The sequence below is a fragment of the Mycteria americana genome, chromosome 9 (genome assembly GCF_035582795.1).
Source record: "Mycteria americana isolate JAX WOST 10 ecotype Jacksonville Zoo and Gardens chromosome 9, USCA_MyAme_1.0, whole genome shotgun sequence".
Classification (NCBI taxonomy): Eukaryota; Metazoa; Chordata; class Aves; order Ciconiiformes; family Ciconiidae; genus Mycteria; species Mycteria americana.
The window spans coordinates 33,689,079-33,710,733 of NC_134373.1; the positions used below are offsets into that span (position 1 = coordinate 33,689,079).

The window sequence follows — 21,655 nt, forward strand, 5'->3', positions numbered from 1 at the left end:
AGCTCTCCTTTTGCTGCTAATGTATTTGAAGAAGTGGTTTTTGTTGTCTTTTACAGCAGCAGCCAGATTGAGCTCTAGCTCAGCTTTGGCCCTTCTAATTTTGTCCCTGCACAGCCTTGCTACACCTTTGTAGTCCTCCTGAGTTGCCTGCCCCTTCTTCCAGAGGTCGTAGACTCTCCTCTTTTTCCTGAGTTCGAGCCAGAGCTCTCTAGTCAGCCAGGCCGGTCTTCTTCCCCGCCGGCTCGTCTTTCGGCACCTGGGGATGGTTTCTAATGATAGGTTTCATCCCTATGTATTTCTATAAATCAATTGCTTATCTGAAGACAGTTTGATTTGAAGTCCTCACCTGTTCAGATGCCAACCAGTACAGCAGGAATTAGAATGCCTTATTCCCATATAAGGCTGTGACTTCATTCTCACATGGTCTATGCTGCAATAGTTCAGCATCACATTTTAAAAGCAAAGTCTCCCTTTCCAGCATCAGCAACTCCAACAGACCAAAAGAGGTAAAAGTCTACTAAAGATGGTCACAGCTGTGGGCTTTGTATAAAACTTTTGCTGATGATGACTGTAAGTCTTCATGTTTGAACAGCCTTATGTTAAACCAATTTATACTTGATTCACCCCTCACTGTAGCCTCAGTACATGGCAACACCAGTACTCTCTATTTACAGCAGTACAGAATCAAGGGCATCAACAACACTGCTGCCTGCAGAACCTTTTCTTTCACAGGAAAGCTTTTGTGTTCAGCTGCTGAGTATTTGTCTTCTCTCCAGAACCCTAACGTTGTTGTTGGGGAATAAAATCTCCAAGAAGTGTTTTATGAAAGATGGTTTGACAATTGTTGAATAACTCTCTGAAAGCCCCAGGCAACAAATATCAAGCACCTTGTTCTTAGTATACACAGCATTAGACCTAGCCTCTTCCCAATAATCCTTGCGGTGCTCCAGCTTTTGGGGGTTGTCACTCATGTACATGAGAAAGGAGCCAAAGCAGTATCAGACACTGCCGGATTGATTTGGACACAAGTCCACATGGCAGGAAACACAGATTACTGAGCCCCCTCTAGCGGCACAGGGACTAGAGAGGTTGGCTTGCGCCTTACAAAGCAGCATTTGACAGCTACAACACGGCCCCTTAAGGGATGAGGTCAGAATAATCTCTAAGGGATGACCATCGCAACAGCTAAAGTACCAAATGCACTTTAATGAGTTCCAATTTTGTTCCCAGAAGGAATTTATAACGTGTCAGTACATTAGGCAGGTAGACAACTTCCCCTGAACTACAGGCATGAGGAGAACCAACTATAATATACCAGGTATTTAAAATTATTCTCAGAAACCAGTTTTCCACAGTATTAGAAATAAGGCATGTTTCAGGTGTGCAAGTGGCTGCTATATCCAATCCTCAGATGCCATATTTGCCTTTTAGTTCTTCCACTTTTGCTATGTAAGCTTTCATTGCATCTTCTTTCGACATTCCTGAAGGACAGAACACAGGAAGCAGTCAGATATGTGTAAAAGGTATCTTAATCTGTAAAAGGTAAGTGACAATTCCTTGCTATAGCATGTAGCAGCATGCTACCAGAGAGCAAAGAAGATAAGGTCACTTGGCTTTGAATCTAGTATTAAAGTTTTCAACAAATGTGTGCAGCAGTCATGAGAAAACAGTGTTTCAAAGCAAAGTTATATTTGTATAGACAGCAACTAAACAGTGTATTAGTTCTATTAACACTATTCACAATTATTACAGGAAAGCTATTCAATCAGCTTAGACTGCATTTAGGTGTAGTGCTAGCTCCTTAAAACACCAGAAAAATCCCATTTTCATAGATTTGTTTGGCTCCTCCTTTAAAGGAGAGAGCCCAGTTGCATCTTCCAGTTAGGAAAGCTTTAGAAGAAACACAACAACAGGAGGGAGCTCACTCTCTGGGGTACTAGTCTGGGACCTGGAAAACATATAGATATAGGTTTCTGCTGCTGCTACCATTCTCCTTTGTGTAACATCTTGGGCCAGCTGGGCATTTTGCACTGTAATTCCCTTTCACACAGGCTACATTTTTCAGGATTACTTCTGCCTTGTAGAGGTAATAAAAAGTTAATAATAATAATAAAGAGGTAATAATAATAATAATAAAGAGGTAATAATAATAATAATAAAGAGGTAATAATAATAATAATAAAGAGGTAATAATAATAATAATAAAGAGGTAATAATAATAAGAGTTTATTATCACAGCATTCTGAACTTCTAGAACTCTTCTCTTATAAGGCAACGCTATTTTATTTCTTGCTGAACCACATATGCTTTTCTGACTAGTTTTCCTCTGGTTTTATCTATTCATTTTTACTTTTTAATCAGACACTTACCTTTCAATGCATTCCAGGCATCCCACTTTGCTTTGCCTTTGAAGTCCAGCATACCAGGGCGTTCTGAGAGAGACAGGATAAGCAGCAGAATTAGTTTGTGTGGTCTGGGTGTAGGTAATACCTACTCCTTTCCTGAAGGCTATTTAGCTCTTAACTACGATCAAATACAGTGGTTCACCTCTACAGCTCTTACTAACCTGTAGTCAGGAGATCACCACTGATGCTGAAGGGAGCATACTGGAACGCTATCAGTGGCAACAGAGATATTCTCTGTCAAGTTCCCTTAAGACAGCAGCATTTGAGCAGAAGAGCACCAAGTAGTGTGATTTTGTTTTATTGTACTTTCTGAACAGACTGCTGTTCCATGACAGCTATCCGATTAAAGAACCTCATCAGCTCTGAAGTAAAGCAGAAATGCCCAAAGGTCCATTACACGCAGAGACATGAAATCAAAACCTAGTAGCATACAGCTTAGAACTCATTATCATCAAGTTAATGGTATGTTTCTAACATACAGCTCTTAATTTGTTCTGTCATCTAGGGGTATAAGCACTGAATGCTAACTCACTTAATTACAGGCCACATTGTAGCCAAACAGAGAAGAAATGAATGAGATATGGATGTGTATATGGTTATTCTTCACACAAAGTCCCCTCTGTGGTTTTACTACTTCTCTGTCTCCTTAAAAACAATTCTTAGGATTAACAAATGGAACTGGACAGTAGCCTGTACATTAGCCACAAAAATACCCTTGTACTGCTCACATGGCAATGTGACCTGCAGAGCTAGTTGGCAGCTCTACTTCTCTCCAACAAAAAACCCTATTAGCTCACTCTTACACAGACTGCTTTTCTAGCCAACTCCTGGTAGCTACTGCTTCACAAGAACGCAGCGACTTACAGAAACCTTGGTATATTAACAGCTCTGTAGCACCATTTCACCCTGGCAAACACTAATAACGCTAAGGTCCAGCCACACCAAAAGGGTCATTATCTTAAAACCAAAGTCAGTTCTTTTCTCCCGCAATGCTGTCCATCTTGGGAAAAAGAGCCTGCAAGCACCCATAGTTACCGTTTCCTGTACACTTCACTGCCAGCTTTGAATTCAATCAACACCCAATAAACTTCACCAGCAACCGGGTCAGGAGGCCAGCGCTCCAAACAAATGACCTTTTTCCTTTCTAATTCTAGTTACTCAAGTATTACATAAGGTCAATAGAGACAGGCGTCATTCTAAATGTTATTCCTAGTCTGAGGTGCCAGTAACAGAACTGTATCAACAGAAGTAGCAGGAGAGATTTTACATAGTGCACCTGCAGAGATATTTCTGCTACATTCCTTCCAAGATGCGATATTTAATTGCAGCTCCTATAAAAGCTTCTCCTGTTACACACATCTGCATCAATTTGTTCTATTTTGGCTTTCCAATACTATTTTTAGTAGTCAATCTAGTTTAAACAAACTGCGCCCCCCCCCCCCCCCAAGTATTGCAATTCCACGCTCGTATAGTTTGCCTTGCTGTTTAAGCCTAACTGAGATGTGTTTGTGTTAAAGCAGCATCCCTTGACCTAGGCAGCTACTTACTGACAGAGGTCTCCAAAATTCCCAAACCCAATATTTGCACAAAGCTAACACAAAGTATTCTCAGACTGTTGCTATACGATTTAGATGACTGCAGCTAGGTTAATTTAAAAACCAGAAGTTGCACAAACCATTACCAGGTCAGCTTATGCCTGCCTGCATATCAATCCATGCCAAGTCGGTATTGAGTCATTTTTGCTAAACCGCGGGATTGCACGAAGCGAGCCACGCGGCAGGGGAGAGGTTTTGCCTCCTAAAGTGCCTCCAGCTCAGCCTCAGGCCGCAGCTGCATGGCCCCCACCCGCCGGCGGCCCTGGCACAGAGGCGCAGGGCCCAAGAGGGGCGCGGGACGGCGCTGCCCAGCCGCCGCCGCCGCCACCGCCGCCTCGCCGCCCGGCGGGGGGCCGAGGCGGTACCTACCCGTGTTCACGTCGCCCACCGTGGCCTGTTTGTAGTGGCTGTAGACGTCGAGCATCTCCTGGTCCGTGGGCTGGGACTTGAGCTGCTTCACCTCCTCGGCGGCCTTCTGGAACGCGGCCTAGACGGGAGGGGGAGGCCCCGAGGCGGGGCGGGGGTGAGCACCCGCAGGCTGCCGCTGCCAAACAGGGGGGAGAGAGGGGTACCCGCCGCCACCCCCCGGTTCCCCACAGCCCCCTCCGGCACAGCCCGTACCTCAGACATTGCGACGAGCACAGCACGACCACGATCGGTATCCCAACCCCCCGGCGTCTGCTGCACCACCCCCGCCGCTCGGCCGTTTCACGCCTCGCCAGAGCGCTCGCTGGCCAATCCCAGCGCCACAGACAACACATCGCCAATCGGCGCCTGCCGGGGGCGGGGAGAAGCCAGGCAAAAGGCCAATGAGGAAGCGGCGCGGGATGGGCGGGCTTCGGGGGGTCGCGACGCTCGTCACAGCATAAGGGGTGAGGCTAGACTTTGCCCAACGGGAGGCTTCTGGGGGCGGGGCCTCAGGGAGCCCCGCCCAGCCCCTCTGCGGCTCGGAGGCGCCAGGAGGGGGCGGGGACAGGGCGCCTCGCAGCCAATCCCTCGGTGCGGTGGGTGGCACCGAAAGGACGTGATTGGTGGAGCTGTGTGAGGCGGGGCGAGGAGAGAGACCCGGAAGTGTCGGCGGGCGAGTCGGTAGTAAGGCTGAGGGCTGTTAGCGGCTCCTTTCGGGCGGGGCGGGGGCGACGCTGGGGCTGAGGGGAGGACGCTCGGTCTCGGGGATGTGCTGGGGCGGGCGGCGCGCCGCCGCGGGCCCTGGTGCCGCTGCCGGCAGGCGGGAGCCGGGCAGGCCCGGGGGCGGCTCTTCCTCACAAGAGGTGTTGACCATCAGTGCCTCTGATCCGGGCAGCGCCCTGAGGAGAATCCGCCGTGTCACTGAGGAGGCGCTGGGTAGAACCTGGACCCAGCCCTAGATGGGATCCGTCTGTTGGGCCTGTCCAGTAGATGTGAAAATCGGCGATTTCTAATTGCCTGTGCTCCCAAGTCTGTATTCCTACAACGTTCTTCCACGCTGCTCAGGAGAAAGCGGATTGAACGCTGTCCCATTTTCTTTATTCTGCACTGTGTCCTCCAGATCTCAAGTCCATGTGGGATAGCATCAAGAAAATATTCATCTTTGCTGTTTAATATAAATCTAGTTATTTTCAGGTGCAGAAGAGTATGCTTGTCTTGATTGGCATCTTTTATTTATGTATCACAGCATATTTACAATGAAAATGGAATTAGAGCTCTCTGAATTATTAACCAAGGGGATGTAAAAACAAGTTCTTGTGCTGTGGAAGGTCTGAGTCCCCATTCTGCAGAAAGTCTTTGAAGAAAATATTGCTGGTTTACTTTGCCAGGATACAGCTAGGACAAATACAGCAAAGACTGGGAGGTACCTGGGTACCTGTATGATGGTGGGGCACTTAAATAATTTCCCTCCACAACCAAAAAGGCAACCCTCCCCCCCCCCCCAAGGGAAGAATAGGCAAGACAATCCCTTGTGGGACTAGAAGTGGTGATTGAAACAGCTGCTAAGGGACAGCAGATAACAGAGGTCGTGCTGTGCCCCTGGCTGATGTTGCAGCACTTACACTGCAGTCTTTGCTCATTGCTGCAGCAGCCGCGGCAGTTTAGTGTGTGACCAGAAAGCAAAGTTGTTGAGGAATACCCAGAACCAAAAATAGAGAAGATTGTCGGAGTAGGAAATAGCTTGTTTTCCTGTGGAGAGAAAGAACCCAATGGAACAACATGTGGGCTTGTTTGAAGAGGGGCTCAGGTCGATAAGGCGATTCTGGTTTAGGTTCTGCTCTCTGTTAAAGTAGTATAAGCCCTGTAGAGCCATTCTAAAGACCTACTATTATAAATTAAATTAAACCCCTTAATTATGTCGTAGTATACCAGGAGAATTATTTGCCTGTGTATGTGGAGGAGGTTTTTCCACTTTCTGTAGGGAGGTGAAAATGAGCACTGTGTAACGGCTCAGGCATTTTTCAGGGTATTATGCTCTCTACAACGTAAGTATATTAAAAAGGTTTTGGTTTTGTTCATGTTGGTACATTCTTTTAGAGCACAAGGTTACTCACCCAGCAGGTAAAATCTTCAGTCACTTAAAACCCAAACAACATACTTGCATTGATCCATAACATTTTTGTGAGTTTAGAAGGGAGTCTGGTGCTGTAGTATACAGCACAGGTACAAATACTGGACTGTTTGGTGTGCAGTATCAATAATATCGTAGGTAACCCTGTTTGTTTTGAGATCCTGTTACTGCTTCTGTAGAAGTAATGAAAGTTAAGTCCTGAAAGACAAAATGGTACTGAATTTCTCACCATGTTTTAATCTTTGCATGAGGCCTACCTGTACCTTGTTTTCTAGCTGTGCTTGTACACAGAGGGAAGGCAATAATTCCTCTCTTTAATGTTTTCCAGGTTAGTCGGAATTAATTCTCATGTCAGCAGAAAACTCAACCATCACAGTCCGTCTTGTTCGCTCTTTTGAACACCGGAACTTCAGACCTGTGGTATATCATGGAGTTAACTTGGATCAGACAGTAAAGCAGTTCATTACTTTTGTGCGGAAGGGTAAGGGGCGGTTGTCATATTCATTTGCTTCAGTCCCATGTGTTGCCATCTCTGCACAAGAACGTGGAGGGGAGCAAATGAATGGGAATTCTGTGGCTTTGGTAGAGATGCCAGATTTGTATTTACATCCCCTGTGTACTCTCGTCCTGTGGATGAGAGGTCTGGAGTTAATAAGAGCTTCCCTGGTCAGTGTGCCATGCCTAAATTTGGGAAGACTGCTTCCCCTGCCCAAATCCCCATGTTTAGCCAAAAAGAGATGAGGGCATTGCTGCACTTGGCTCAGTGCCTCAGGCTCCTTTGGGTGGTGCTGTCAGGCAGCTATTCATAAATTAACAGGAGTAAATTAATAGAATTTAGAGAGCCTTTGATCCTTAGGAACTACACCAATATGTGGAATGTGGGAACGCAAGTCTGTGTGCTATTTGTGAGAAGAGAGGATCTTGAAAAATTGTTTTTGACACTGTGAGGTCTCACTGTGCATGTTTGCTTCTGAGTTTCTGTTTCCATCTTGAGCTTTGTGGTGCAGATTTACTCATCTATGGGTTTTATGTTTTAGAAGCCTGGTTGAAAGTGACAGTTATCTAAAAGTTAATTAATGTAGACCAGCCCACGCAGCAACTCAGTAGTTAGGGTGTTACCCTAATCTTGCAGGTGTATTTCTGTACACTTAAATGGAGACATTCAAAGGGTGCAGAATAACATCATTTGACTTTTTTGCATGAAGTCAGCTTAAACAAGTCTGGAACTGTTATAGCTGATAACATTTGAGCAACTCCTAGGACATTGCCCTGGGCCTCACAGCTGTATTGTGTTTTCAGCAACTTCCATGCTTCTAGACAATGATAGGCATGGCAAGATCTTAGGATACTTTTAGAAAACTACAAGCACTTTCAGAACGTATGGTAGAGCTGCTGTTATGAAGAATAAAATAAAAAAATGCTAAGAAACTTGCTTTTGATGTGTGCAGTATTGCAACTAGCTGTTATTTGAGACAAAGGTAGTGTCTTGAACAAGACTTTTTTGAACCTCATTCCATAGATGGATGGATAGTGCTGTTCCTGGTCCAAAAGGAGCCATGTTCTTTCCTTTACTATAATCTGTTTTGAAGGGGGAGTTTGAGATAAAATGTTAAACTACTGATGAAATTATGGTTTCAGCTGCCTTGCTGCCGAGCACCCCACAAGAGGCTGGGCCTTCCAAGGCCCTGGTTAAATCCCTGGGTGTCACTGGGAACAATGGCACCAGGGAAGGTGTTAGTGTTCTTGCAGCTGCTTATGGCTGTGTTCTGCATGCGGCTAAGGAGTTTATTTTCTACAGTTTGGCTTCCTTTTTGTGGCTGGTTTGCATGGGTATGTTTACTGAACAATTCAGTTATGAATGACCATTGTAATCTGTTTGTATAAGGTAGAGAGATGCCGTGCAAACCATTAACAGGATGTTCCTGGCAGATTTCTGAATGATCGGACTCCCCTGATCATATCCTAATTGCATTGACTCACTGTCCTCATGGGTTGTTTTCTTCAGAGGGACTTCATGCTCAAGTGAAGTTAATCAGATACGGAGTAACTATAGAATCTGAGTCAAAGGTTGTGTTTTAGTATTTGATGCTCAAACAAGTCCCCTGTATTGTGGATTTATTTTGATGTAAAGGATGTCCAGGATGCATGCATAAAATAAGGGAAAATAAAATAGTGGGGGAAAAAAAAAGCAACTTTGTTTTAACTTGGTGCTTTTATTTTAATAGATGTGCCTTCAAGAACAGGACTTCCTCCTCCTTTCAAAAATTACAAGTATGGTACGTGGGGTTTTTTTCTTGTTTTAATTCCTGTAAAATGCAGACATAATATTTTATACCAGTTTCTATACAATTTAGAAGACAACTGCTGTAGAATACTCATGCTGGTGGCAGTGCCTGCCTACATTTGCAACTCTATCCAGCTCTTGTAGTTGGGGTTATGCCACTGGGATCACATCTACAGAACTTGACCATTATTTTGAAGTTCTGTATTAATCTTTGAATTAGGCTGCATACATTATTTGCTAAATGGTACTGATGGTTTTTGGTATTAATTTTTTATTACTTTTATAAGTGCCTTCTAACTGTTTTTACTCTAGTGAGCAGCTTGTGATCTCAAACGCTTTGAAATTGTAGTTCTCTATGTGCTTATGTATTTCAGTATCTATTTACTAATTGTGAAGTCAGAAAGGATGGTGAAGTGGGAGCTGAAGGCAGTAAATGGAAAATGCTTAAGACTTATATACTTAAATAATTTACATGGTATAAGAGAAGCAGGGGAACTTTGCTCAAAGTAGATATGAAAGCTCTTAAATACAAGCTGACAGAATGAAATAGCCTAGTGTGAAATTTAGGCTGACTTTATCCTCTAATGCAAAGCTATGAGGATATTTCCTTTTTGTGAAGATTGGCATGAACACGTGCAATTCATCTGTTTGGGACAGAATATACTTTCAAAATACACTAAATTACTTCCTTTCTTGGCATTTGTTAACTCGGATGTCAGTAACGTATCTTTTCCTAAACTTGGCAATTCTGAAAATTCCCTTGGAGTTTTGCTGCAAGTCTGTCTCCCTCCTCTGTCTCCCATGTTCCTGGAATTGTTTGTCCTCTACAGTGATTCAAAGAATTGAATGAGGAACCTACTTAATACATGGGAATGGTAATAGACTCTATTTGCCTGTTTAAAAAAAAAAAAAAGCGCCAAGCATTTCATTCTGTGTTCTTGCTGATGGTGAAACAGGTAGTGCAAAATGAAAGCAGAAAAAGAGTTAGGGATTAAGATTTACGATACATCAGTGGCAAGGACTTGAACATTACTATTATTTTTAATATATTACTTAAGGTCTTAATGTCTAGGTAACTGTAAGTTTGAATTTGGAGGTGCCCTTCCTCCCCCTAGTATCTGTGGCTTTGGCTAGATGCAGGGGTCCTATGGAGGACTGCTGCTATCAGTTGTATTGCTGGTGCTGCCTATCCCTGCTGCTAGTTCTTTCATCACTTAGAGCGTCAGTGTAGTTTTTCCCAAGGCATATGTTGTGGCTGAGCACCTGATTGTGCTATGTAGGACTGAGCATAATGTGGGTAAAAAACACTGCAGAACTTAAAAACCTGTTACACCAGTTAAGTGGATGCTTACTTTTAGTGGGATGGTGCTAGCTGCATGGAAATTTTCACACAGAAGAATCAAAGCCAAGTTCCTCACCTTCTCCTCAGGCTGTGAATCATCCCCGTTCATGTTTTTGGCATCTCTTGTGTGCTCTACTGTCTGTCTTGTATTTTGGTGATGAAAGGGCAGTGAGACTTCTGCATGACTAGTGCTAGTAAGAGTCAGATTTTTCCTTCTGCTTTGTTTGGCAGTGCCAGAAATCTTGGTTGGACCTGGCTGTCTCTTACCTTGTGCCTGTTTCGGCTTCCTTCTCTCCAGAATGCAGCACCACTTTGTTCTCTCACATCATCTATAACGCCATCACATTTTTCCTCTTGGCTTGGTGCTCACATCTCAAAACTTATGACTTTCATTTTCTCTTCATTTCTTTGTAGACATCATTCCTATCCTTGGTCTAGAACTCTTCTCAGTCACTCTTTTCATCTTCCTACCCTGTCATTGCATTGCCATCTTTTCACTGATGATGGCAGCCTGGGTATCAACTTGTCCCATAAGCTGCTTCTCAATTTACTGTTTTTTTCCATGAATGTGGAGCAATATGGTAGATACTTCACAGAATCAGACTTAGAAAGTGATTTCTTATCTGTTGTCTTGTCTATTACCAGAAAAGGAAAGGTAAAAATCTGGGAATATGCTTGAGTGGGACTAAATTGGGATGAAATAGCAAAGGCAATTGAGAGGACATAAGGCTTTTTAGCTAGGATGCGAAGAGGCTGTAGTTTCATCTCTGTAACAGAGTTAGGGAAGACATTTAATAGCTCACATAAAGACAGGGTAAACTGCTGGATGCCAGTGGTGGAGTTGTGAAGAAGTAAAATTGAGACGGTAGTTCAGAGAATGACTGGGCAAAGACGAGAGAAAAGGGGATGTGACAAAGTAGATGGAGAGGCTTACAACTAACAGGCAGAGGCTGGATTGTATTTGTTGTGGTAGAAAGGTTTCAAGATTGCAGTATATTTTTGCTGTGATTGCTCGGTGTTTTTGCAATGTTTCTATGTAAGATGGATCTGGGAACTGCAATTTAATATGTGTCTTGCTTCTAACACTGCAATTAGTACAGCATGCTATGACTGCCTTTTCAGTGACCTCTGCAGTGGGAACAGAGTAGATTTGACGTTCTGTAATGTTTTAAATAAAACGTTCAAAATGGGCTAAAGTGGTATGGAAGCAAACTTCTGAATGGGAATGTGATCTCTTATTCTGAACATCTGAATACTTGCTCTTGGTAGTTTGAAAGTTGTTTTAGCCTATATTTAACTTTCTTGCATCCTTCTCTTACCAGACTATTTCAACACGTAGTGTTCAGTTAATGCACAAAACCAAACTAGAACAGAAAATGAGCAGGCAAACAGAACTGTTTTTTGCTTCTTTGCTGGGAAGGGATTGATGTGTTATTCTGAATTTGTTCAAACACAGAGGGTTTGGAGTTTGGGTTTGTATTTTTTTTTTAGTGCTGCATGGGCATCTTCTGAATTCCATTTCCTCTGGATCTTTGCACTCGGCTGGTTGCTTTAGTGACCACGTTATTTTCCCCATTTTTTCCCTTCTGTTAATACAGCCCTGCCCACATTGCCAGAGGAAAGTGGTATTTCTTTTTTTGTATAGCATAATTTCTTAAAGTGTTACACTGTGCAAACATATCAGAGATAAATATTACTGAAGAGGATATAGCATTAAAAAGAGGAGAGGCTGTCTGTGTTCACAGAAAATGGACTTGCTTAACAAAATTTCTACATGGGTGCTTTCTTCATGAGAAGGAAAATTTCAAGGAATGATCTGAAGTGGTGAGGTTACTATGTCTTAATCACTTGCTGCCTATCAACTTAACTGTAGTAGTTGACAGTGCATAAATGCTGTTTGTCCTGCCCCAATTGCATGTGTAAAACCTGTTAGGTTAAAACACCCAAACTGGCATTTAAATTGATGTGTTTTGACTGGCAATTGGGATGGTCATTAGTTAGTTATTGTAATTCAGCCAGCAGACAGAAGCCCAATAGGATGTGCTACCTTAATGGTGGATTGACTGGTTTAAGACTGTGGCTACAAAAATGGGAAATTAAGATGTTTTCTCCTCTTTTAGACTGAATACACAAAATTGTTGTTAATAAAAGATTTCGAACCTTACCCCTTTGTTTGTCTCTCCTTCCCCAAGTACAGATTTAGGTGTTACCTGCCTATTAAGCCTTATTTTAGGAAAACATTGTATTTTCTTTCAGATACAATGAAGATTATTCACCAAGCACACAAATCTAAGGTATGATTATTAGCTGTATTCTTCCCCTTTTACATGCTTTAATGCAGGCAAATCTCTGCACTGTCAAACAAGACTGAGGCAGAGACAGTCAGTAAATTCTTATTCTTATCTTTGTATTCTGGTTCTCTGATTTGTAGACTGGTGAACTTGTAGTGAGTTTGGAAGATGATGACAAACTGATTTTGAAAGAAGACAGTACGCTGAAAGCAGCTGGAGTAGGTAGGAGTACATTTGTATTGACTGAAGGTGCTGTTCATTGTGGTTGTCATTAAACTGATAACTGGCTGATTATGTTTGGATAGCCTGCTGAAAAGTAAATGCTATTCATGATGCTCTTTACACTACTTGATAATTATTCAGGGAAGAAGGGGGGATAATGTACATTCAAATCATTGGGCTGAGGGCAGCAGGTATCTGCACTCCAAATGTTCAGAATGCAAATTGTGATTTTTAGAGGGTATGCTTATAATTCTGCTGAGAGTAATTTTAAATGATTGACAGATAGGTTATTAGTACCGTGTCTGCTTAGTCTTATCAGTAACATTTAAACTGATGTTTTGGTTAGAAATCTAAGTAGTGGAACCAGCATGGAATAATGAAATAAGATTAGATTTGTTTAATGTGCAGCATACAGTGCTTGATAGCCAGATTGCTCAGGAAAGCTCAAGCAGTATAATTTAGAGAATGTGCTGAACATAGCAAAGAGTTGAAACTTGACCTGATTTCTCACATTTTGACAGGGGACTACATATAGGGCATGTCTTTTGGTAATAATGTAAAGAAATGTCTGTCATGATAAAATTGATGGTCCCTGGATGTCCTTTGGGCTTCTCATAAATGTGGCTGAATGACTTTGTGGCAGCAGGGTACTTAAGGGATGTAGTTGCATTCCACCTTGATATGGACATTCGCTCATTTGAATCTGATTTGCCTAGCTGGGAATGTATAACTGCCTGCGCTCTAAGTGCAGGGGTGTCACAGGGAAAGCTCGCTCCTCTTCCTGATGCCCTCTGATTGCTCCCCAGCTAGTGAATGGGATTACTTTCTCATAGGTTTCTTGGCTCTTTTGTTTCCTGCCATTTACTTTCTGGTTTTAAGTGACTTGGGATGTCTCTTTAATGTTTTTCTCTGGGATGCACCGCAACTGGCCTCACTATACCTTTCCTAAAGGTCTTTGGGTATTCCTATAATATGAATGATAGTTATTCTCTGGTTGTTTGTACTAAACCAGGTCTTTTTATCTGGAGGAAAAAAAAAGGTTCCTCAGGAAGGAGGATTACTGGCACTCAAGTCTTACAGATTTGTAATTTAGTTAGCAGAAGATTCATTTAAGCATGATTTTTATCTACCTAAGCCATAAGAGGCAAAGCAGTTCAGGAGTCAGACTGATGACAGTACCAAATGTTGAATTAGAAACAACATTGTCCAGAGCTGCCACCTTCCAAAAAGGTATTGATAAATATTTGTATATATTATCCATCTTTGAAACTAGGTTTGTAGCCACAGCAGTGAAACAGCTGGATGCGATCTCAAAAAAGGTGTCAAAACATCAGAGTAAATGTTATAGTGAAAGGAAATCGGAATAGACCAGCCTGTTCTGTGTCGCTGTACAAAGAGGGGGGTGGCCTATCCAGGGCAGAAAACAATTTAAAGCTGCTTTTTATTTTTTCCAGAATAACTAACAGCAGTTAGTCATTAGTATGTCATGGGTATTTGTGATAGAAAAGAAAAACTCTTGCTTTGTAAAATGCAGTGTGCCATTATACCATTTTGAATTTTGATATCTTCCAGTGTATCTTCATATGTAAATGAGGTAAGTTAGGAGTGGGGTCTTTGTAGTAAAATCTTGAAGAATTCCTCCTTCTTCAACAAGAAGTGGAAAAGAGTAAACGAAGGAAGTGAAGTATGATAGCATATACCACTAGTCCTTATTTTGTACCGTTTAATTTAAATCAGTAAGAAGATTTGAAATCTCCTATTGACATATTACATTTTTACAATATCTAGTCTAGGCAAGATTTACTAGAATAGAACAGGGAATTGCTGTTAGAAAATCTGGGAAATTCTGAGACACGCAGAACATTTTCTAAGCTGCAGTTGATTGCCCTTGGCACTTTTTACAGGGTTTGGCTAGAGAGTTATAAATTATGAGGACATTAGATAAGTATCCTCAGGAAAGCCTCTGTGGTAGTGATTATTATTACAGCTATTATCTAGTCAGCAAAGTTAATGCTTGCTTGTTTTTTTTAAGAGCAGGGTGTATGTTAATAAAGTGTTCAGTATTCATTGCAAACAGTCTTGTCTGTTTTCTAGTTGAGATTCTAAAATCCCTTCTGCTCTTTTTTTTTTTTTTTTCCTTTTTTACAAGACAGGCAGACTTCATTAACTTCAGGTTTAATTTAAAAAACGAATGTGGAACTTATTGGCTCAGCACCTTAAAGAATTCCATGTTTAATAATTGTGAAGGCTTTCCATCAGATTTGTCTCTGTTCTGAATTAGTAATGTTGCTGACTTACTGTTTTAGAAGAGGAAGTCCTTGACCTACTGGGTTGAAAGAATTGTGACTGCTCTGAACCTTTGTGGGTCCTTTAGCTCTGCCATATCCCCTGTGAATAATTAGAGGTATTTGAAGGTATTGCTGGAGAAGCCAATTTGTGTCTTTCACTTTGCATATTGTTGAAGCCTCATGAATTAATCATCAGCAGGGCAAAAAATTAACTTCTTCAGACACATATTTTGATGGGTCATGAGGGAGAATGTAAAGTGATCTGTAAAATATTCTACTGATCCTCTAAGTATTAAATTATTATACCTACAGGCTAATTCAATGGAAAAAATAGTTTCTTTTTCCTAACAGAAAAATGCACAAAAAAAGAGAAAATCATGCTTCATTATTTTTCTAGCATTTGAAGGTGTTAGAAATGCAATCACTTAATTTGCTGAATGCTTATACAAACAATTCTGAAGGCTGTGTTAAACAAATCTTGAGGGGTCTTGTGTACATATTTACTTCTGTATATTCAGATTCTTGTGGCTTTTTTTTTTGACAAGGTTAAATGACATCTTTAATACTGGAATCTTTTTTGCAAAAATATGAGGGGGGGGGGAAAAGTGTGTGGTTGATTTATAATTATCTTTGACTAAAAAGTTGCCAATTGTCTTCTAAGATTCTAAATAGCTGGCTGTTGGGTGGTTCATTTAATGGTGTGCTAAATATTTAATTTTTTATTCGTTCTAGCAAATGAGACCGAATTAGCATTCTTCTGTGAGGAAGATTACAGAAACTACAAAGCTAATCCTGTTTCGGCCTGGTGAAGATCCCAAGAGATTGTTTTGTTTTCCCATACCTGTTGTAAATTTTCCTTATTCTGCTTAATGAGATTTTTCTTAAAGATCAATAAATCCTAGAGGATTGCTTTGCAAACAGTGCAATTCCCTTCCTATAGAAATTAATTTCTGTCAATATGCTAAGACTGAGAGAAGGAAAACTGGGGGACATAAATTACTTTTTTTCTTTCTCGCCTTTCTTTTTCCTTTCCTTGCCTCTTAGGATGTAGGCAGTGCAATCTCTGACCTGTGACACACGTTCTTGGTGTGATCCTACAGCAGACATTAGCTACATATGGAGATTATACAATACATAGTAAGATCCCGTCACAGTACTAAATTCTAATGAAAATGGAAAAGTTTTATGACCAAATCACTGGGTATTTTAGAGAGCTTGAGAAGAGAATTTCTCTGTTTCAAGTCATAGCTTTACTTCTCTTATTTTATGTTTGGTCCCTTTTGTTTAAATGGTGCAAACTGGCAAGTGTTTCATGCTCTTCACTGGTGAATGCTTTCCTTTATACTCTCTTCCAGCCCTCTCTAGCATGCTGAAAGGGACAAATGACTGTTGGGAGGCTTTTGTGTTCAAGTACCGGCTTGCCTGTCTCTAGCTTTACTTCATGGAGACACCTTCATGTACAGGGTAGCAACCCGAGTTCTGCCAGGACATCAGTGTACATAAGTAGGAATTGGGCATTTTTCCAAATGGAGTGAAGCTCATGGTTTCAGTTTTAAGAATAAAACCTGAATGATTGCATTTTTGCGAGGAGAGGCCCAGTCTGCAATCCACATGTCTTCAAGACTGGAATTGATTCTTTCCTGCTTTCCAAGAGCCAAATACTCTGTTGCTGTATGTTAGTTCTTGGTAACTCCGGGCTTTCCTACTACACTAAGCAAATCAAGAATAAGAAAAAATAATCATGCATCCAGTAAAGTACCTTTAGATAGCCACTGCTTATGAAACTGCTTTTTAGGCGTTACCAAGATGGGATATTGCTTTTAAGCCTCTCCACTGAAGTAGAAATGATGCTGGCTCTCTGCCTTAGCAGGCTTTTTGGGCATAGGCTCTGCTAAATCAAATGAGACCTCATGTTTAATTGCTTTAGACCCACACATCTACCCTCAGCTCTGGGTGAGAGCTGACAACACCATTGCCACTAGGGACTTTCCAGAGAAGTAAGCTTACCGTTTCTTAGAGTTTTGATGATTTTTTTTTTTTTTAATTGACATGTGATAGTGAAAGCAGATGTGTGATTTCCAAAGTATCTAAATAAAAGTTCTCTTTACTTTAGGTGTAGGGCCAAAGAAACCTCTATGTATTTTTTCCACCTCATTTTCTTCATCCTTCCTGACAACTCTCTGGTTTAGGCTGGTTTCAGTAGCTGGTGTTACTCACCAACAGCTTTGCTTCAAACAGAGTTTTATTCTTTTGTGAAAGTAGTCTACCACTTCGTTGTCTGCGATTAAAAAGGTAGTTGTATCTTTATCTTGTAAGGAGGAGTCCTGTGTCACTGAAGTCACCTGTGTTCTCTTGGGATTTAGATGCTGTTATGCATGCTCTGATGAATTTGTGAGGCGAACTTACTGCTTGCCTCCTCTTTCTGTCCAAGCCACCTTTCTGTTGCTGGTACCTGCTCCCCAAACATGGGCCCGTGTCTCAGCTACCTTCTTCCCCAGTCTTTCGTGTTTGCCAGATTAATCTGGCTAATACAAGTTTGTACCTGTCTTCACAGAGAGTTTAAGCTAATGCCTTGCATGCCAGAGTACACCAGCTTTGTTCACCCAAATTTACAATAATGAAGGTAGCTTTGTAAGAAGTAGATGGCATACCGGAGAGAGAGATCAATGTCTCAGGCTGTCCTACCAAGGCATCTTGATGACGTCCATCAGCACACTCAGGCTCTCAGACTGAGAAAACACTGTCATTCTCTTCCTCCTGTTCTGGGGAACTCCAGCATCAATTTTGACTCCAGCCCTTTCAGACAGATTTGGATAGTTTTTGTGATCTCTTTTCTCTAAGGCATTTGTGTTTGAAAGAGTCACCAAATTTTAACAATTGTCCTTTCTGGGCTAGTACAGTTACAAACGTTCAGTGCCATATCAAGTGTGGCACATTGAAAGAGCAATTCTACAGCATCAATGAGAAAATGGTAAATGTTTTAATGCAAATATTCAAGGATGATATGTCTGGCACTCCACATTAGCTCCTCTTTCCAAGGGAAGAGTTAAACTACTGCTTTGTGAGCTCTGTTCTGTCTGGCAGCAGCACTTCATTGGCTGCTTTCTGCAGCAGCACAGTAGAGCCTTTTGTAATGCTCTCAATGACCACACTTGTAAACTGGATTCTTCCTGAAGTGTTTTTCTACTGTGTTTTTTTTCATTGGACCTTTAATAATGGTTCTTTCAAATAAACCCCACAAAACCATAGATAATAACTGAGAACTTGTTAAGATAGATGCTGTTCCAACATTTTTCAGTGGGATATGGTGTAGCCTCGTATCAAAGTAGGTTTGGTTCCAGGGTCGTTGGGTACTGAATGAAATCTGTGAACACTGGCTAATAAATTACTAAAGACTGAGATGTCTTTGCCCATGTTGTTATGAAATCCTCTTTCTATTGAAGGAAACCACCTACAGAGTTGGTACCATGGTTTGTTATCCTGGGAGAGGTCATGAACTGCATCTGTTTACAATTACTGTTAGTCAGAGGTGGCTTCTCCATAATGTGTAGTGGGGTAAATCATATAGCTTTGCTAGTGTTCTTAGACATTGTGGGGTTAATAAGGATTCATTTTTCAGTATGATGTGCTTGGAGCCTTTCACTAGCCTCTTTTTTTAAAACAAAAAGAAGAGCATTCAGAGTGGACGCTGAAATAAGATGCAACTTTTCATGGGTAATTGCACTGTAGGAAGGAAAAGCAATCAGACTGGAAGCTGGGGCGGTGTGTGGGGCTTGGGCATTTCTTGGAGAAAGAAAATCACTTCAGAGAGACTGGAGTTTTTGTTAGGAGGTGTGGATGAATAACTACTAAAGGAGAAGAGAGGAAATTAGGAAAGGAATTATCATGAAGAGGAAAAAGAGGTAACAGTGTAACTGAATAAGCACAGAAAATCTTGACTGTACAACACTCTTGGCACAGAAATACTGGAGTAGTGCTGCTTTTTATAGCACTAAAGGTATGAAAATGGTGCATTTTAATAATTTTTGGAATTGAACTCATAAACTGCTGGAATAGGCATCTTGTTTTTTCTGGCTCTGTCAAGTTATATTTTCTGCATGTAGCAGTTTTTGTGTATTTTTCTGTCCGGAGGTAGTTGTTGCCTCTTGGAAGAAGCAAGAGCTAAGAAAACTGCTGACATGGATAGCTGAGTTAAATGTTGACAGTTACCAGGGGCATAAAGAAATCCTCAAAGATCTGATATGCACCACTCTTAAAGTTGGGGAACTGCTTTATCAGATGTAAACATTCTGTCTTAGAGGTGATACAGAGATAAGCTGTAAGCTGTGGTGTTTCTCTTTCACTCCTTAGGAGTATTCAGCACATCCCCTGACAGATCATTTACTTAAAAATAAGCTTGCAAGTAACAGTCCAAGAGTTACCACAGCCATGACAGGACATCAGCGGGTCCTGTCCTTTGCAAGCTAATAGCCACAGAAATCCTGAGTGTCCAGAGATCAAGAGTGAGAAAACAGAACATGCGATATTCATTCTTGGTCTTGTATGACTGATAGGATCCTGGCTTCAGAGGAACTTCAGACAGCTGGAGGCATTACAGGTGCTTAAGGCAAGGGCACACTTTTGCTTATTGAACAGTTTGGACTGAGCTCAGTCTTGCTGGTTGGCACCTGATCCTCTTTCCCTGACTTCCTTTTCGAAGTACTACTTGGCACAGATTTGCAAATGATTAATGAATCAAGCAATGATGCCCAGAAGACAATTTTACTACTTTTCATATTATCAGGACATTGACTTTTTCCTATTGCCTACTTTCCTGTTGAGTTAGAGAAACAGACACACCTTTGCATGTTTTCCCTGCCATTTCCCTTTGCTTCTTGCTGCCACCTCTGCTGATTTGCAGTGCTTTAATGGTTAGGTTTACACCTCATCTGATATGTAACAGCAGCATTTCCTGTGGCAGTGAATGTACTTTTTTTTTCGTATTCATGAAGAAATATGCTTTGAAATAAAGAGGAGACCTTTTCTACACTGTTGCTAATAGTGCGCAACAAAAGATCCTTTGTTGCTTTACAGGAGGACTTGCATAGGACAGCACTGTCCACTGGTCAGTGTAAACAAAAATGTTTTTATCATAATGCTTTGTATCTTGGAAGGAAACAAGAGAAGTTACATCGGGAATGCAAAAAAAAATGCAGCGAAAAGCCAAGACCTACTGCCATAAACTGTCTTTGTCTGCAGAGAAAGCCACCAGATGTCAGCACAGCCTGTTCTTTCATTCTCCAGTACCTGTGTAAGCCAAGAAATATGTAATGTTTATGAAAAGTGCTTATCTGTGAATTGGTTTAGCCTGCAAAGTCTGTACTAGGGTTCTGGTGATGAAAGCTGAATCCTTCCTTGCAGAAAGTATTTCTTTTTATATTAAAATCAAAAAGCGGCAAATTGAACTGGTATCAGTGCTTAAATTCCTCTTGTTAGAGAGCATCCTTTGCGGAGCTAGTTCCAGCGTGTCTAAATCTTTGCACGCTGTGAGGAGGCATTTGCAGAACATTCATTTGAAGAATTGTCTGGAAAAGATCAGCATTAATTTTCTGAGGTTTTGTAAAGTAGGCTTTAAGTATACCTATTTTTTTCAAACACAAGGAAAACCACGCAGAACAGACACACATGCAAAGCAGAGCAAAACATCTTCAGCAACACAGCTTAAACACACAACAAATGTATCCTCCATGCTTCTGACCCTAAGCTCCTACTATTTCTTCCTTGTAGCGCAAGGGCTGAGGAGAACCTGGCGCTGCGTTCTCTGGGCCATGCTTTCTGAGCTGTGATGGGATATGAGTTTCAGAGCCCAAACCCGAGCACTGTGCACAGCTGTACGCTGTCAGTGATTGAAGTGTGCATAGATGCTGCTTGGCTAAAAGGGTAAATTTGAATTGTTGCACAGGGACAAGGTGCGACAGAGCTTTCTGCTGAGGTTTGCATCACTTTTCTTGCAGCAGCTTGCAGATGCCAGGGAGACTATTGAAGAGAGGGAAGTTAAGTGGCAGGTAGGGCCTGGGTGACCTAAATTCTTTCTTCCTTTTGTTTTGGGCTGCTTCTTTAGTTCCTTTCTTCTAGCCTCATAGCACTGGTATCATGTTAGTGGTTTACCACAGCTTGCTGTGTATGAGAACTGCTTATTGATTCCAAACTATCACTATAACCCTCAACAACTGTTCACAATCCAGAGGTGATGCATGGGAGATTGCAGCTGTGCGGTCTTGGGCTGTCTGTAGAGAAAGACTACTGTGTGCATGGGTGCAGCCAGCACCGTGGTGCAGGTTGTTTGGGAAGTGTTCTTCTCGCTTCTTTTCCTTCTGCACAGCACCCAGTTCTGCTTCGCTGGGGACCAGGACCTTGTCTTGAAGCATGGCATACCTGGCAGATAGCTGGGAGCTGAGGTGGGTGTTTGGGCTGGTGATGCAGTGGGGGAGAGATGGGACATAGAGCTTTTCTTCAGTGAACTGAGATTTTTAAAATGGAAGGTGTGGTATCGGTCTGTTTTTCACACTACTTTGAGGTCACACCTTTGGCTCTATGCATGTATTTGTGTCTGTCCAACTGGAGGACATCAGTTGGTTTTAGAGTCAAAGCAGCAATCTAGAAATTAAAGGCTTATATCCTAGCAGTTAGTATGATGGCCATTTCTTCAC

At 41.8% G+C, this 21,655-nt stretch overlaps 2 protein-coding genes across 2 annotated transcripts; one reads left to right on the top strand and one right to left on the bottom strand.

Annotated features, from left to right (window-relative positions):
- Positions 1-1,186: 1,186 nt before the first annotated feature.
- On the bottom strand, positions 1,187-4,523 carry DBI (diazepam binding inhibitor, acyl-CoA binding protein). The gene is made up of 3 exons (XM_075511940.1): positions 4,370-4,523; positions 2,370-2,432; positions 1,187-1,481 (listed from the first exon to the last, which is right to left on the bottom strand). The coding sequence occupies exons 1-3, from the start codon at positions 4,422-4,424 to the stop codon at positions 1,408-1,410; spliced, it is 192 nt and encodes a 63-aa protein (XP_075368055.1). The 5' UTR covers positions 4,425-4,523; the 3' UTR covers positions 1,187-1,407.
- Positions 4,524-4,977: 454 nt separating this feature from the next.
- Positions 4,978-18,710, top strand: C9H2orf76 (chromosome 9 C2orf76 homolog). The gene is made up of 6 exons (XM_075511957.1): positions 4,978-5,092; positions 6,868-7,020; positions 8,765-8,815; positions 12,422-12,459; positions 12,597-12,678; positions 15,699-18,710. Exons 2-6 carry the CDS (start codon positions 6,888-6,890, stop codon positions 15,773-15,775), a joined length of 381 nt encoding a protein of 126 aa, XP_075368072.1. The 5' UTR covers positions 4,978-5,092; positions 6,868-6,887; the 3' UTR covers positions 15,776-18,710.
- Positions 18,711-21,655: the final 2,945 nt, after the last annotated feature.